The sequence below is a fragment of the Tripterygium wilfordii genome, chromosome 4, assembly GCF_013401445.1.
Source record: "Tripterygium wilfordii isolate XIE 37 chromosome 4, ASM1340144v1, whole genome shotgun sequence".
Lineage (NCBI taxonomy): Eukaryota > Viridiplantae > Streptophyta > Magnoliopsida > Celastrales > Celastraceae > Tripterygium > Tripterygium wilfordii.
Window position 1 is genome coordinate 2,360,802 of NC_052235.1, and position 17,255 is coordinate 2,378,056.

At 38.2% G+C, this 17,255-nt stretch overlaps 2 protein-coding genes across 4 annotated transcripts; one reads left to right on the top strand and one right to left on the bottom strand.

Annotated features, from left to right (window-relative positions):
- The first annotated feature begins 235 nt into the window (after positions 1-235).
- LOC119997200 (phosphoinositide phosphatase SAC3-like) lies at positions 236-11,494 on the top strand. Of its 3 annotated transcripts, XM_038844065.1 has the most exons (17): positions 236-963; positions 1,571-1,775; positions 1,858-2,023; positions 2,601-2,823; positions 3,383-3,459; positions 4,038-4,225; positions 4,312-4,409; positions 4,630-4,763; positions 4,881-5,009; positions 5,772-6,126; positions 6,451-6,572; positions 6,904-7,017; positions 7,716-7,907; positions 8,423-8,599; positions 9,625-9,736; positions 10,999-11,121; positions 11,196-11,494. In XM_038844065.1, exons 1-16 carry the CDS (start codon positions 835-837, stop codon positions 11,113-11,115), a joined length of 2,538 nt encoding a protein of 845 aa, XP_038699993.1. In that variant the 5' UTR covers positions 236-834; the 3' UTR covers positions 11,116-11,121; positions 11,196-11,494. The 3 variants fall into 3 exon arrangements, with proteins under 3 accessions (XP_038699993.1, XP_038699992.1, XP_038699994.1); XM_038844064.1 differs by having other exon boundaries at positions 10,999-11,494; XM_038844066.1 differs by having other exon boundaries at positions 827-963; positions 1,587-1,775; positions 10,999-11,494.
- A 1,212-nt stretch (positions 11,495-12,706) lies between these two features.
- Positions 12,707-15,441, bottom strand: LOC119996031 (eukaryotic translation initiation factor 3 subunit K). The gene is made up of 8 exons (XM_038842532.1): positions 15,180-15,441; positions 14,766-14,822; positions 14,549-14,599; positions 14,397-14,459; positions 14,020-14,070; positions 13,872-13,938; positions 13,579-13,661; positions 12,707-13,128 (listed from the first exon to the last, which is right to left on the bottom strand). Exons 1-8 carry the CDS (start codon positions 15,309-15,311, stop codon positions 12,925-12,927), a joined length of 708 nt encoding a protein of 235 aa, XP_038698460.1. The 5' UTR covers positions 15,312-15,441; the 3' UTR covers positions 12,707-12,924.
- Between the last annotated feature and the right edge of the window lie 1,814 nt (positions 15,442-17,255).

Below are 17,255 nucleotides of genomic sequence, written 5' to 3' on the forward strand. Positions count from 1 at the left end.
TAGAACTAAATAATGAAAAAAAAAAGGCGTAATTTTGACATTCTATAATAGTAAGGTTAATAACAATTTTAGGTTCGGCCAAATACATTACCAAATCAAGGTAAAACCAGAGAGATTATAATAATGTGATGATTACATGACATATTTGAAATAATTTAATTACATTTATGACATACTTACTACTAATTATATGTAAGAAAAAGGGAATAAATAAAAAAGGGATTTTTTTTTTGTGTGGAAAGTTGTGGTTTTCGTTTGGCTCTTCTTTGGATCTGGGAGGGCTGCTTCACCTTTCTCTTCCATATCTTTAAACAAGAACAACAACAATAATAGTATCTCTCTCTCCGTCTGATTTCGAAAGTCTTGTTTCCGTGAAACTCCCGGAATCCCTTTATTTTCTCTTGTGCTCGATCTTCTCCTCCTCGTATCTTTTAGCTTCCATATAAAGCTTCCATTGTCAATACCTCCCCCTCTCCCTCTGTAATTCAACATATTTTCGATCGCAGAGTCTTCAAGCGGACGTAGAACGAAGATTTGTGGTTGTTGGTGTATTTTTGGCTGTGAATGGAAGGAGAGAAGGAGCTGGATTAAAATTGGAAGGCCAGTGGAGGGTTGTGAAAGAGGATGTTGTATCTGAAGCAACCGAGCTCCATTGTATGCATGGGAGATGGTGATTGTGGTGTAATTGTTGTTGGTTGAATCGGAAATCTCTACTCGGAAATCAAGAATTTGAAGGAGTGCGGTGCATGCGCTTCTGATATTATCCCTGAGCCTGAGGCTCGGGGAGGGGGAGATCTCGGAACTCTCTTGGATTGTTGAAAGTGTTAGAGAGTTATGGCGTCAACTGCAGACAATGGTAATGAGTGCTCGTCCAACACTCTTGGGAACGATAATATCTCTGATGAGCCGCCCCATCCCGAGCAGGCTTGTATGCAGAAGTTCAGGCTCTACGAAACTCGATCGGTACTTTATTTGCTTTGATCCTATCAAGATCTCTTTAAGTTCATCTTAATTATTGTAGGGGAGTTTTAATTACTATTGTTTATTTGGACTGCAGTTGCTCAAATCTGCTTATAACTCGAGTTGTTGAATTATTGGGGTTTAGAGTATGACATTAGGTCGTGTGTTTTGTCAGTGATGGGGATTAATTTGAATTTAATTGAACTCCAGTTTCGTATGTGAATTTGGTATTGCCTTCATTAAATTCAGTTAAAATTGATGACTGTCGACTGATTGCTGTACAGGCTTGAACTATTAACTTTGATGCTGCGTGTTCAGTGAGGAAGCGATATGCTCAAAACTATTTAACACTTAAAAGCTAGATGCTCAAGACTATTTAACACTTAAATTGCATTTTCAAGTATGTACTGCTGAAATTAGCTTTTATTGTGCAGATGCTACGTCTCTTCTTTAAGCTTGTTACATGTGGTTGTGGTGTTTAAACTATAGGAAATATTTTTTTGCTTGTTGGCAATTCACATAAATTTTTTTGTGAGGTTAATTGTGCCTCATAGGAAATACATGGTGTTTACACCATCTTATGCAGTTGGTTGTATATGATGTGCTACAGAAATTTTACATGATAGGGAGAGACAAGAGTAGAACGTATTGGAGAGTGCTAAAGATTGACAGGCTGGATCCATTTGAGCTTAATCTTCGTGAGGATTCTACCACATATTCAGAACGGGAATGTTCTGACCTGTTGAGGCGGATACATGAAGGAAACAAAGCCACTGGTGGACTGAAATTTGTCACTACTTGTTATGGAATTGTTGGTATGTCGATCTAAGTTTTATGTAACCTTAGAGGACTACTAATGTCATGGCATTACTTATAGTGATTTCTATTTTTTTTTAGGATTTATTAAATTTCTGGGGCCATATTACATGCTGCTTATTACAAAAAGAAGGCAGATGGGTGCAATCTGTGGTCATAATGTTTATGCAGTCTCCAAGAGTGAGATGATTCCACTTCCGAATTCTAATGTTTGTGCCAGTCTTACTAATTCTAAGAACGAGAACAGGTCTCTTGTCCATTCTGCTTATAAACGTATTTGTCAGTGTTGCTTGTAAAGGAAACAATATATATTACTCATATTTTCTGTTGCATTTAGTTTGTGTAGTTTATTTTGATGCAGTTATTTCTTTCCATGTTTCCTTTCTGATATTCTTTTTTGGAAAATTTGTTTGACAATGGGCATCTTGCCCTTTGGTTAGATAACTCTTATGCAATTCCCTACAACAACTTCTAAAATGATTTATTTGTATGAGGTCACAATATATTGCTGCACTGTTAGATTAATAAGATAAATCCTGCATTATTGGAATTCTCTTCCCATGTTCCTAATTGTAAATCTTGCATATAGTTAATGGAAGTTTGTATGGGTGAATTGTGAAACCCGTTTGTTGGCACTGATTTTGGGTTATGCTACATTGCAATTTGCAAAGGTTTTTTTTCTCCCCCATTTTTGCATGCACCATACCATTTAGATATCTTCCTTTGCTCTTTCTTCTGTTTTCCTTTGTCCGCCTCATCATTTTTGGTCTTAATCTTGTGAGTGCAGTCTTGTTGATATGATAGTCTTTGTTTCATTCCTCCAGGTACAAGAAGCTTCTTTGCACAGTGGATCTCACAAAAGACTTCTTTTTCAGCTACTCGTATCATATTATGCGCAGTCTCCAAAAAAACTTGTGTGACAATGAGACAGGGCATGTCCTCTATGAAACAATGTTTGTTTGGAATGAGTTCTTAACCCGAGGAATCAGAAATCACCTCCAGAATACTCTATGGACAGTTGCACTAGTGTATGGCTTCTTTAAACAGGTGAGAGGGTAAAAGTGTTAGCTAATTGGCCAGTCCATAGATGACCGAACTACTTTCCATAAAAGATTTTAGTGTCATGTTTGCATTATGCTGTATTGGAATTTTCTTAATTTAGTTATATGTTATTTCTTTTATATATATATATATATATATTTTTTTTTTTATTTTTTTTTTTATTTCTAGTTGTAACATCCATTTTTTGTTAAATATTTGTTCTCTCAGATGTTTCAATCTATTATGCTATTCTCATCTTGTTTTATTATCAAATTTAGGCTCTTATTGTCTGCTGATGGGGCGTGCTGTTATTTTGTAATTTGTACTGTGCCATACTGTATGGTTATTTCTGTATTTCAAGACATGGATTCTGGCTTCATAGTAGGGTTTTGTGCAAGTGTATTTCATAGATATATTGCTTCGGGTGTGCAGTTATGCCCAAAATATGTGTCAATCAATTATTATTAAATGGGCAACATTGCATGCTCCTTGTTTTTGCACTTTCAATTTTGCAAGGTTCATAATTTTATATTTCCTTGATGGCCTACACTCTATGTAAATCCAGGCGACCCTTTCTGTATCTGGACGGGAGTTCAAAATTACCCTCATTGCTAGACGCTCCCGTCATTATGCTGGCACCAGGTAGGAATACAAAGTTACTCATTTGGCTTTGAACCATTGCTTAGGATGGGAATGCAGATGCATGAGTATATATGATATGATGTTGGTTTGTGGTTTTCTGTCAATCTCTGTAGCTAATTCCTATGATTGCGTAATTTGAAGACAACACACCCCATTATTTTTCAGTGTTTATGTGGAGTGGAGTCTCAAGTAGATTTTGAACTCTGAAATGCCTAAATAGTTTAAATCTCTCTTTGGATGGTGCAGTTATTAGGCTTATCTAGGTTTATGATCACTTCGGCATTTGGGTGTGACATAGTTGACCTGGACATAATTGGATGCTGGTTTACATGTTGTTATATGGTCGCACAAGACGTAGAGTTAAAAATAATGTAATTACATTTTCAGGAGTAACAGTTAAGTGGTAATCAATTTATGTCAATTGTGTTTGGGTAAAAGGTATAAATGTTCCAGGATTGACATTTAACCAACCCTAACCTCAAAATAAACACTTCATTTATCAAATTTAGGCAGTATTATTCACTTGTATATGGGTTTGACTTTTTATACCTCTCACATATAGCTTTTTTTGTTTTTAGGTACTTGAAACGAGGTGTAAATGAAAAAGGCAGAGTGGCTAATGATGTTGAGACGGAGCAGATTGTTTTTGAGGTCGTTCCTGAAGGTTTCCCAGTGCGAATAAGTTCTGTTGTCCAGAACCGTGGCTCAATCCCACTTTTTTGGTCGCAGGAAACATCACGTTTAAATATAAAACCAGATATAATTCGTATGCGTTTCACTTGTCTTATTATTAAATGTGATTCTTGATAGTGCTTGATTTAACACTGCCACTTGACACCTTTCTTGCTGCAGTATCAAAGAAGGACCACAATTATGAAGCCACCCGACTTCATTTTGAAAATCTTGTCAAGAGATACGGGAACCCTATAATTATCTTGAATTTAATTAAGGTAAGCAATAAGTAATATATTTTTTGTTTGGTAACTTTCATTGAAATATTCTTGTAATTTCTGCTCTTTTTTTTCCAAATTCTTTTTTGTGGACTGAATGAATTATCTTCAAATGTTCTGTTACAACCAAAGAAGAAAGGTGTTTTATCTCTAGTTTATATCAATTTTATTTTCTATTTTTCTGAACTTATTTTCATGGAATTGCTTTTTTGACAAGCAGACTCAAGAAAAGAAGCCTCGAGAGTCAATTCTTCGTGCAGAGTTTGCAAATGTAATTGATTTTATCAATAAAGATTTGTCAGAGCAAAACCATTTGAGGTTCCTTCACTGGGATCTCCACAAGCATGCTCGAAAGTATGTCCTATAAAACTGGTTCCAGCCACCCGATTATCTATTAGCATCTTTAAAACTAGGTTTTCTTCGTGGAAGAGAATTTGCTTCTCACAATTTCTATTTTTGGGCACTCTGCAGCAAAGCAATAAATGTTCTACTCCTCCTTGGCAAAGTGGCTTCTTATGCATTGACACTGACAGGTTTCTTTTATTGTCAAGTGACACCAGCATTGAAACCTGAGGGGTGCTTCGACTGGGATTCTGTTGAGTAAGTTCAGTCATGACATTTTAGAACCTTTCGCTTGTATCGTGTTAGCTTTGTTAATGTTATGTATCTCTTTTTTTCATATTCATAATGGGAAAATGCGTCAGCTTTTCTATGTTGGACCGCTTGCCTTGGGAAGATGTTAGGTGTCTTGAATCTTGAAGGGTTACAGTTGGCTCTTAGCATAGGAACTCTTGAATCTAGAAATTCAAGAATTTTCTCTTGTTTATTGCTTTAACTGGCAATGGACCTTGACTGGTGTGTCAAAATAATTTGAAAGGTCTAGAGGCTACATAATATATTTTTTTGCACTACTTTATTGAAAAGCTCTGTTTGCAATGAATTTTTTGAAATTTATGTTCAAACAATTACTTTGACTCTTATCCATTCTCTGCATTTTTCTTCAGTATAGGCTAATCTTTATACAGGTGAACATGTGGCCCAGTGGTAGAGTTGCACGAGTGCAACTTAGAGGTCATAAGTTCCAATTCTTGGAAACAATCTCTCCACATATTATGTGGGAGTAAGGTCTGCGTACATCCTGTCAGTCCCCAAGCCCGGCCACTGTGGGAGCCTTGTGCTTTTTTAATATGCTAATCTTTTTTCCTTCTGAAATTCCAAGATTTCAAAACTGCATCAGTATGGTCACTTGTACTGAAACTGTGGTAGATATCATTTGATGCCCAACATAGATTAATTCAGGCCTTGTACAGAATTTTTGTCTTTTTAGTGATGAGGTCGTTGGCACTTGAATAAATGATACAGGAATGTTGACAGTGACAACAATAATCATGACAACAATAATAACGAAGAGTCTTGTGACATAGAGAGGAAACTTACTGGAGGTTATAATGTTGCTAATGGGAATCATCCTATCCAGCAACCAATGTTCCAAAGGGGTGTGCTCAGAACCAATTGCATAGACTGTTTGGATCGCACAAATGTAGCCCAGTATGCATATGGGTTGGCTGCTCTTGGACACCAGCTTCATGCTTTAGGAGTTATAGATACTCTGAAGATAGACCTTGATGCTCCATTGGCTGATGATTTGATGGGCTTTTATGAGAGAATGGGTGACACACTTGCACACCAGTACGGTGGCTCAGCTGCTCATAATAAGGTAATTAGTCTTGTGATGATGATTTCATAAAAATAATTTATTTGAAAATCCAGATATAGTGATCTGAAGCATATTTTGAATTGCATGTAGCATATCTTCCTATTCTTCTTGTGCTTTTTATGTAGCCTTGTTATCAGAGTTTCATTGTCTTAGCCACTATGCAGATGATAGCAGCGTATTTGCTAATCATTGCAGATAAGAGATGTGCACCTGAATTCTTATTTCATCAACTGACATTATCTAAGCTTGGTTTAGCTCAGGCGTCCACCTTATTTGTTATCTTCTTCTCCATTTGTAATCTTTTGTACTTCTGATGCTACATAGATATTCTCTGAGAGAAGAGGCCAGTGGCGAGCAGCAACCCAGTCCCAGGAGTTCTTCAGAACCCTTCAACGATATTACAGCAATGCGTATATGGATGCCGAGAAGCAAGACGCAATTAATGTGTAAGTCTTTTTTGGTTTGGCTGTCGTCTAGTATTGCTATTATGTCTGGTGATATACAATGGTGCTCACATTTACATTGTACAATTTGGGAGTGGGATCCAGCATCCGTTCCCCACCCTTTTTGTGGTTGGACGTAGCTGTGAGTTTGTCTCTTTCATGGCAATCCCTCTCCCTAGGAGTCCTACATGCTCAATAATGACATCTTTGTTGTCTAAAATGAAATTAAAGTATTCTTACTTTTCTTGCAATAGCATTGGATTACTTTTGGAATTCATTTTTTTGAATGGTGTCGAAAATGATTTTTCTGCCATTTCCCTGAAATGGTGACCAGATTCCTGGGGCATTTCCAGCCCCAAGAGGGTAAACCTGCACTTTGGGAGCTGGATTCAGACCAGCATTGGAGTATAGGGAAAAGTCAACAGATGACTGCAGACCAAGATCAAAGGTACTTGACTGGCTAACCAAACATAAAAGTTGATAATTTATGGTGCACCTACTTTTGTTTCTCCATCGCTCTTTCACCCTCACGTTTTATTGCTAGAAATTTGAAGGATTAATTATGTAAGTTTTATTTGATGGTTTGATCTACCATCATTTGCATATAGGAAGGTGTGTTGTGAAACTGTGAATTAAACAATTATGAAAGCTGTGGCATCGCCTACACGCCCATTCCAGAAAAGAAACAATCATGTGGAGATATACTTTTCAGCATATTTATATGTTGGTGTGTTAATGGTGTTTCAAACAAGAAGCGTTAATAATGAGGAAAAACTAACCACCCTGTGAACAAAATATTTCTGCAAAAAGTTTAATCTTATAATGTCATTCTTTACAAACAAGACTCGTATTGTGAAACTCACATGAATGTGTATGATCTGAAGCTCTGCTGATATTTATCTTCTCCTTTGAGTGTTCCTATGTTAAATCCTTGGGGAAGTTACATTGTCTGTGGCTGGCACCTTTGCTGGATATGTGGTATATGGTGCCTGGGTTCATGCATCAATCACTTTCCAAATGATAGATTCTTTCTGACTAGATAATCTATATTGCATTCAAAAGAAAATGTTGTTTTCTTTTTCTTTTTTCTGTGCTTTATAAAGTTTTTTGTTCCAGCTCATTGATCATTGAGTTTTGTATTTTCAGATCACTTTTTAAAAGATGCTTTTCAGATGGAAACATCCTTCATGAAAGCATCTCACCTATTTCTGCCACAAACTTCAATCAGGAAAAGTTCTCCAGTTCCGTTTTGCAGAATCGATTGCAAGGGGAAAACCACATGCTTTCAGAGTCATCACCTGAAATATCAACTTCAGAAAGTGATGTGGCATTTTCAAGGTTTGATTTCTTCACTAGTTTATGTGGGATATTTGGGGTCCTTGTTCAGGCAGTATATCTGTCCTTCCTCTGATGGTTTCCCATATCTCTTTTGTTGGTACGTCATTGAAGGAAGAACGACAAAATTCCTCCATCTCGTCATGTGCAGTTGTAGTAAAAAAGCTGAGATTTGAACCTCTCTTATTGCCCATTTCTTGCTTGTGCGTTTAGTCATTTCGTGTTCTTAGTTCTATAAACCTGGTTGTCAAAATGTATAGCCCAAGGCGAAATCGGTATGGATGCTATTGGCTTGGATATGATTTGTTTCTTCTAGTTTTGGCTGCGGTCAAGTCAAGGAGAGAATGAAATCTCACCTTTTGGTAATATTGGGGCCATTAGGCATATAGTTGACTTGTTTTGTAGAATTGTTTGGATAAAATTGCTTTGCTAGCACAAAATTGCATGCGTGATACTGACATCTCATGTAGCCAGCAATTGCAATGTTGGCTTGCTAACTGTTGAATTTCTGTACGTAGGTATACTCCCTCTATGCCCCGGAGACAGCTATTTGGAGATGGACAAAGAGATCAATGGCTTGAAAGTGACCATATTCACTACTCTGAACACGGCGACATGTTTAATTGCTCAAACTTTGTTGATCTAGACTGGCTATCTTCCTCTGGGAATTCATGTGAGGAAGAGCCATATGGAAGGTAAATTTTTTGAGTTCTACATAGTATATCTGTCCAGTGAGAGACAATGAAATTCACATGAGCATAGAAAATACTTTGCACCACCAATCATACTGTGCATATTGTTCCTGCTAGCATGGTTTCGAACTAATGTATGCAACCCATTATAGCAGTTCATCAGTGTCATATTATGCAGCTTATTATTGTTGCATTTGTTTCTTCTCTAGGAGATTTTAGTTCCACCTTGGCTGGAATGGAGTTGAACCAAAGCCCAAATTTCCATTAAGTTGAACTCAGTTTCAACTTACTCAAGCCTTGTTCTCAGCCCAACCTCACCTTGGTCATTCCTTGCAGCCCAGGCCTCCGAAGGAAAATTGTTAACTCAATAGTGGCTACTGAATTAATTTGCTAGACTTGTTTCTACTTATAATGATAGCAGGATTGTAGCCATTACAATAGATGAGGGATAACAACCATTTTTCTCAGCGAGTTTCAATATGGCCATGTTGACATGAAACCTTCCACATCCACCTTCCTTATAGCAGGGAGAACAGTTGGAGTACTCTCTTAATGATAAATAGTTGCTTCTTCCATTCTGCTAAGCAATAAGCATTCACTTCTCACATACCATTGGCACCTTCTTTGGTGTCTTGCAATGAAAAGGAGAGGAAAAGCATTCTGGCAATGTTACCTTTTTTCTGCAGTTGAAACAAATGAAACAAAATTAATGCATGTTATGTAGTATAGAGTTGCATGAGTGCCTCGGGCTCAAGTGATGTGTCATTTCTGGATCATTAGCAGTTAGCTTAATTGGAGCCATGCATCTAAGAGCATACGTAGCCTATCAGACAATCTTCTGGTCAGCTTAATTCTTTTATTGTACTGGAAGCTTCATCACAGGCACTGACACAAATTTTGAACCTATCATTCTAAGAATACATTTTCACTGTCTAAATATTTGTACAAGTGGTTTAGCTGTGATAGGTGACTGTCCTGCCAATACAATAAGAAAATCACAGCTTTCTTTGTTTTTGATATATTTGCAGGTCATCAGCGCTTATAAACTCTCCAGTTGAAGGGCTGTCATCAGAAAATGTTGTCAATGGAATCATGGAAGAGACAATGTCGTCCACTAGTGAATATGGTTCAAGCATGAAGGTTAGTTCCCCCACTTCTTGCCGGATTTTATTATGAGGTCCCCTATTCTGTACTCTATAGCACAATCTTCTGAATAACATCTGTCTTATGAACTAATTATGCAACTTTGTTGAAAAGGATGCTTAAGTGAGATCCAAATTAATGTTTGGTTTTATTTTCTGGGGCTGCTTGGTATGATCAAAATTACATTAAAACATTGATAGCAATATATAGCAGGTGCAACAACTTGAAAGATCCTAATAGAGGTGAAATCCATACGAATTTTGAATTGCACGGAACGGAATCATGGAAAACTAGAGATTATTCTAGTTGGACTGACTGCTTGAATCTACGAGGAACGTAAATTCTATAATCACTATGAGTGTGTTTGGAAACACCTCTCTTGTGTTTAGTTTTCAAATATTGATTTTGAGTTTAGATTTTGAAAATAGATTTTGAGTTTAAAATTTGTTGAGAAATTCATTTGGACCTCTCTTTTCATCGTCTCTTTCCCTATCTCTTTCCATCTCCCTCTCCAAAACTTCTAAAACACCCACCCAAATGAATTTTCACACCCATTTTAATTTTCAAAAACATAAAACTGTTTTAGAAATTGCAAGCAAACACACTCTATATGTATGACAAAATATCTCAATGGTAAATTTTTGTTTATGAGTTCTGTTAATGACAAGACGCCCATGCCTTTATATAGGCATACAAAACCTATTTCTTCTGTATTAGGAAACAATTAAAACAATATAAGAAAAAATTTGCTTGCCGTACATTGAAATATAAGTCCTCATAATTGAAGAACAATATACTATTAACCTAAGAAATCTATTAAATTTTCTTATAATCTGTGTCATGATTTCTCAGCGTATATGCTGGGATATACTTTTCCCTTAGGTTCTATTACATTAGTAATTTAATTTATGTACCTGTTACTCCCTTTTAATTTTGATTAGTTGGCTGACAATTGTAATGTATTAACATGATATTTTTGTTCTATGTAAATCTTGGTTATTATAGTGGTAGAAAACTCTGAACTTATATGCTAGTATCGTACTTTCCTTGATTAATATGTCTGGAACTTGCATAGGGGGACATATTTTGTGAATGCTGATCTTTTGACATTCATAAAGTAGTTTAAACATTCAGTTGAAATTTGTGCTGCACTTGGTTGGTCCATATGTGATTGGTGGTTTTGCTGCGGTTGGATAGCTATTGATAAAAGAAAGTACAAATACCACTGTGTTAAAATGGTTTGTTCTTGTTCTATGTAGGGAAGAGAGCACACAGGAATAGAGCTATCCCTTGGTAATGTACAGAAACCTAATGTTGAGGAATATCCAGATGGCTTTGTGCAGTGGGTGAATTATGGAGAGACACTCTGCCATTGAAGTTTGGTACTGTTTTCCTCTGAATTTGTATTTCTTCCATTTGATTCAAACTGCCATAAAGATGCAGTGTATTGCTGTAGAGAGAATATAAAGAGCAGCGGGAACGAAGGGAGAACCAAAACAATCATTACTTCATTAGGCATTCTTTTGTCAGGTAAATCAAAGCAGCATCATCCTCGCCCTCGCCCTCGTGTATGACTTGCAGCATTGATTCTATGGTTACCCAAACCTGATCCCTTAGTAAAAAATAGTAAATAACTGACAGTAAAAATTCATTTGGAGCTCAACCTTTTCTTATTCCTCTTTGCTTATGGACTATGTAGGTCTCAATCTTGTAAATATGTTTCTGTGAGCTCCGGTTTTAGAATTTCAGGTGATTTATTCTGTCTGTTACTTTCTGGTCAGTGGTGACACTAACAAGTTGGTGAAGCTTTAGAGGTAAGCCCTAAATTATACTCTCATAGGCTGGTCAAAAGGTTTCAGAGCCTCTTTTAACTAATGTCCTTGAGTCCTTAACTGACCTGGGGTGTGTGTATCCCACTCCTTGATGTTATTGTGCTGGTTTTTCGTTCCCTCTCTCAGATGCGCCTACATGAGTTTTGTATAGAGAAACAAAACCGTGGGGGAGAGGTACTTGATTGGCTATTGGATTTTGGGAAAAAGTAGCAGAGAACAAAATTTTGAGCCAAAGGAAATTAAGATGTGTTTTGTCAGTTGCGGTTGTATAATGAATATAATCAATAATCCTCTTGCAATTTACTGTTTTCTCAGCACTTTGCATGTTATATCATTTTCCTTCTCTTTGGACAAATTTTCCGGGAAAAAATTGCTCATATGTTCCTGTAACTGATTTGGAGTAAGATACGAGTATAACAGTTCTCTAGTTTGGTCCACAAAGTTCCATGACCAATTCAGAATCTGAAACTTGTTTCTTCTGGGATTATGGGCATCATGGACAGGATTAAGGGGGCAGAATTGCAAGTTATGCCCTAAATTTTTTGGTTGGGCCTCGTTTAGACTCAAATTAAAAATTGATCCGGCCCATAGAATTGGGCCTAACTTGAGTTAGGCCCATATGCCTGGAAGACATGGACTGGTCCTGCGAGAAAGGCCCAGCTCTAGCTGAGGCAACGCAGGCCCATACTTTGAAGACATAGACTGGGCTTTCGAGAAAGGCCCAAGTCTAGCTTGGGCAACTAAGGCCCATGCTTTGAAGACATGAACCGGGCTCGCGAGTTAGGACCAACTCATCGCGTAATGACAATTTTTGGTTGGGCCTCATTTAGCCTTTTATTAAAATTGATCCGCCCATATTAGAGAGTAAGCCCATATGATTGGACTAGTTTGGGAAACACAGACCCCATGCCTGGATGACATGGACTGGGCCAGCAAAAAAGTCCCCACTCATCGGGTAACAGGCCCATTACGGGACGACGTGAACGGGGCTTGCGGGAAAGGCCCAACTCAAAGGGAGCGCCGAGGGACTGGGCTTGTTCAGGGGTAGACGCCGTAGACCTACTCATTGAACCCAGGTCTTGTCAAACTTCGAACAAAAGATGGGAAACAATTTTCATACCAGAATGACATGGACTGGGGCTTGGGCAGCGAGTAGGCCCAAATTAAAGAGACTAAAAAAGGCAAATGGGCAACAATTCTAAATCTGAAGGTAAAACACCAAAAACCAACAAAGTAGCATTTCTCCAGACCCGATAATCCAAGCAAAGGCAAGGCAACTAAAATAATTTAAACTCCGAAAACGAAGCAGCTCAGAGCACAGAATCTTCAAAACTTTGCAGACACCAAAAGCTATCAGCCAAGGATAGGGAAGATACGGGTGATATGCTCCAATGGAAGAACATCTGCGGAGTTCTTCTTCAGGTCCGGATGGTTGAATTCATTGGGAGGGATCACAATAAGTTGGCCCTTCCCGTGACTCTTCTCTAGAATCCAACCACAATTGGCCACCTGTTGCTCGAGGAATTTATCTAGGGATAGTCCTTCGATGTTGATAGCCTGTGAGATAACACATCCAATTATAAGTGTCATAGATGTTCTTATCTATGGATGAGACAAAAAATATTTCACCTCCCTGAATGACATGGACACGATGGGAAATCCTACTTGAGAACCAATCAGGAGAGTAAAAATGTGAACTTAAGAGCAATGGAGAAATTCACATTCTAAAAATGGTGGACTGGATTATCAGCAAGTACTGATATCTGATAGACCAAATTATAATGCAAAAATTATGAAAACATTGTGATGCGGAAGGGGTATGAATATCAATCAATGTCTAAAACAAAAAAAAAAAATGGACAGAGAAGCACAATTGAAGCAACCCTAAATCACACAAGCCTCGTGCCTGCTGAAAGACCATGGCAGCATCACATTGAAACGGAGAGAAAGATAGAGACAGAGCAAACATCAACATAATATTCACATCAATATAAAAGCCAAGCATACCTCAGCAAGTACATTTCTTGAGACCTTCTGATAAGTCAAGGAAAGAACATGAATAGCATATGCTTGGATTGCTTGCTCAAAACCTGCAATGAATTATTCTAGCAAGTCATATATAAGCAGCACTTTATAATCACAATACATACGGAAATGTATGGCAACGATGAGAAGAATAATACATCAGCAATGTGATGCAGCACTAACACTAACAACGGTATACTTTAAGAAATCTCTTTTTGCATAAATATGAAACACGTCAGCCACCACTAACTGGCAATTATTGCAATGCATTATACCTGGCACAGATTCAACAATATGGCGACTCTTAGCTGCTTCATCCCAAAATTCACGAAATCTTCCTGACTAAAAGAGAAGTACATATGAAAAACATAATCTTCCAAATGCATGAAATTGAGCCGAATAACAAAGTAAGTAAAGAGCTACCTCCAAATAGTGCGAGAGAACAATCAACGTTTTGATCTGTTCCTCCATTTGCTGATAATTAAGAAGGAAAAGAAAAGTTGTAAGAATTCGGAGTTTGGAAAAGGTATAAAATAATAAAGTTTTGGCTCATCAAGTTTCATGAAATATCAAAAACCTCTTGAACAAGATATCATTGAAAGCATTGAATTTGCACAATAATTAAATACCTAAGGAGCATGCAAAGCCCATTTGAAAGTTTTTTCTAGAGCAGAATAATTGTCTAGTATTCCCTGTGTTCTCTCTAGATACTCAATAGTCGATTCTATGATTTATCTGAATGGGGCAAAAACTCAGAAAGTGCTCAAAAAAAGGAAATCAACGAAGCTAATGAATCATACCACTCTTTCTGGAATTAAGAAGAGACACAGGCTGAAATCTGGAGCTGGGATAGCCATGAGTGCCTGCTTAGACAGAAACAAAAGAGAAACATTGGCAGCAATGCATCAGATGCCAAAAAAAGCCAAATATGTTGAACAAAAGACTGGCAGACCTTAACCAAAATACGAGCAACAATTTGGGCACTCATTCTTGCTGGCTCAAACTGCAATAAGAAATTTGAACGTTAAGAATATAATTAATAAGTAAGAACACAGTCATCAAAGACAACTGAACCCACAACCCGCCAAGAAGTTTGAGAGATAGATTAAACCACATATACAACTTTGTTTTTTTCCAAAAGCTCAAATAGGAGAGTGATAAAATGATACCTGATAGAGACGAAGAAGGCAAAGATTGGCATCCAGTCTATAAGTTTGTGAAGCAACCTGATACACATGATATACCTCAACAATAGCCAACGTAAACAACAAAAATAGAGGCAAACAGCCACATGAACTAATGGTATGTTCTGTTTCAATCTACAAGCATCACCTTCAAATTCACATCGCTCCTAATTTTGATGTACATTCACAATAAAATTCAAAAATCCAAGGAACTCCTAGTACTCATTCCGCAACATATCAAACAACGAAGCTCATGAACTCAATTTTAATTGCATCAATTTAATCAAAATAGCAGGATACGCTAATACTAAATAAAGCGCGAATCGAACATAAATTGAGCTCTAATTGAGTCTAATTTCGACATGAAAACCTAATAGCGATAATCGCAAACATAAGTACCTGTTCATTGACGTAGTTTTCAAGATCGGGAAGGATATCCGGATTGTAGGGGTTAACGGCCACAAGCTGCTCAACTGTGTATGCGACTTGCTGGTGCTGTTGCGGCTTCTGAGGCTCCATCTCTCTTCCCATTTTCTCGTGTAACGCGTTAGGGATGGGTGAAGTTGAACAGATGACGTTACTTGGGTTCTTCTTACGTCGATGCTGCCTCGGCTGATTCTTCTGAAACCCTAATGGAGCATTCAGCTTTAATTCGCAGTTACGGTGTGGGAAGCGTTAACGATAGAGTTGATTGAAAAGACCATTATGTCCCTATCTTGGGCCATGGGCCGTCTGAGCTAGTCTTGAGAATTTAGCTTGCGCCATGGACTGTCTCAGCTAATCTCGTTTTGGCCATGGGCCATCTGAGCTAGTTTTGGGCCTTGTAACATTTTCTTACCCCTACAATTATCAAAAAGAAGGCACGGCAAAAAATAATAATAATAATAATAAGACATATATAAGCTAAGGGCAAACCCTAATGTAGCTGGCATGAAAGGAATCAAACTAATCTAAGAGTATATAATTCTGTCATCATAACTATTAGCAACTATCTTTACTGACACAGATTGTCATGTCCCACATCGGAAGATGTGGGCGTGTCAATGTAGTATCCCTCCCTCATTAGTAGCCAAGGTTTTCAGAAGGGTAGGGCCACGGGGGGCCTGGGCCTGACTAGAACCTTGGTTACAGCTGGCCCATGGACAGGTGGGCCGCCCACGGAGGGATAGAAGAGATCCCTTGCTTTAGATGAGTGTCGCTTGGGTCTTGATTGTTAGTGGGTCATAACATTTGGTGCTTTAATTGAGAGTCCAATGCCCTCAACTTGGGGCCGCGTCTGCGAAGTAGCCAGCCATGATGCTTGACCCACCGGGTGGACTGCCGGAGGGGCAGGCCATGGTGCCTGACCAACGTGGACCTTGGTCTTAAAGGGGAGGGTATTGTCATGTCCCACATCGAAAGATGTGGGCGTGCCAATGTAGTATTTAAGTGAGATGACCCTCCCTCACTAGTAGCCAAGGTTTTCAGGAGGGCAAGGCCACGGGGGGCATGGGCCTGACTGGGGCCTTGGTTACAGCCGGCCCATGGGTAGGTGGGCCGCCCAAGGAGGGGTAGAAGACGTCCCTTGCTTTAGATTGGTGTCGGTTGGACCTTGGTTGTTAGTGGGTCGTAACAAAGATGCTCAGTTAACTTCATCCAAAATCAATGTTTGGTGGCGAACTTTGGTTTCAATACCAATTCAGCAGCTAAATCAAGACATCTATTACCCTGCCTTCTTCTTTTGAAATCCCCTAAAAATTTTCTATTCAGTAGAGAAACCCTGGCACACGGTACACAAATTAACGACGGCTCCGCTACGTTTCCTGACAAGAATTCCTAAAAGTTCAATTTAACTTGGATAGGATTAATTTCAAAGGAAAACGCCAGAAGAGATGCACAACTGTATTAACGTTAACTCTTTGCTCGTCGAACAGAATTTAACCTAACAGTAAGTTTTGGATTGCCAAGAAAAAACACACTGCGAAATCTTAACAAATCACCCAAGAAGCTTCAACAATTGAAAGAAAATTTCTCACGTCACAGAATCTGCACTATATTATTTCTTTCCTTTTTTGAAGTTATTCAAAATCCAACAAAACTAACCTGCCGCGACAGATTCAGGAGAGAGATCCAGAGCCAGAAACGGAAACGGAAACTGAAACGAACGTGAAAAACTAAACGGAAAAGAATAAATTGGATCTTCGAGTTTCGGTTAAAACCAGTACGAAGAAGAAAGGCAAGTCAGTTCTTCGAGATCGCCGGAAGCAAACACCAGAAATCGAGTTAGGATCAATTAGAGTTCTGAAGTTTATTCCGTGAAAACGAAAGAGATAAAGAAGACTCGTAAGGGATTACGTGATTAGATACAGGTTGAAGCAGAGACAGAGAGGGAGATCTACTTGTGTTTGTTTATTTCTTTCCGTTCCAGTTCGCGCAATTGAAAACAATCTTGTATTTGAATTGCGCGGTCCTGTGAGTACTGAAGTAACTGAACGG

What these genes read in the sequence shown, in the direction of transcription:
- LOC119997200 (XM_038844064.1), top strand. Translation starts at nt 835, where the DNA reads ATGGCGTCAACTGCAGACAATGGTAATGAGTGCTCGTCCAACACTCTT. An exon ending in CGTCATTATGCTGGCACCAG is followed by an intron (nt 3,460 to 4,037) that starts GTAGGAATACAA and finishes TTTTGTTTTTAG; the next exon opens with GTACTTGAAACGAGGTGTAA. An exon ending in AGTGATGTGGCATTTTCAAG is followed by an intron (nt 7,908 to 8,422) that starts GTTTGATTTCTT and finishes TTCTGTACGTAG; the next exon opens with GTATACTCCCTCTATGCCCC.
- LOC119996031 (XM_038842532.1), bottom strand. Translation starts at nt 15,311, where the DNA reads ATGGGAAGAGAGATGGAGCCTCAGAAGCCGCAACAGCACCAGCAAGTC. An exon ending in GCCTTCTTCGTCTCTATCAG is followed by an intron (nt 14,600 to 14,765) that starts GTATCATTTTAT and finishes TTCTTATTGCAG; the next exon opens with TTTGAGCCAGCAAGAATGAG. An exon ending in TCTTAATTCCAGAAAGAGTG is followed by an intron (nt 14,071 to 14,396) that starts GTATGATTCATT and finishes CTTAATTATCAG; the next exon opens with CAAATGGAGGAACAGATCAA.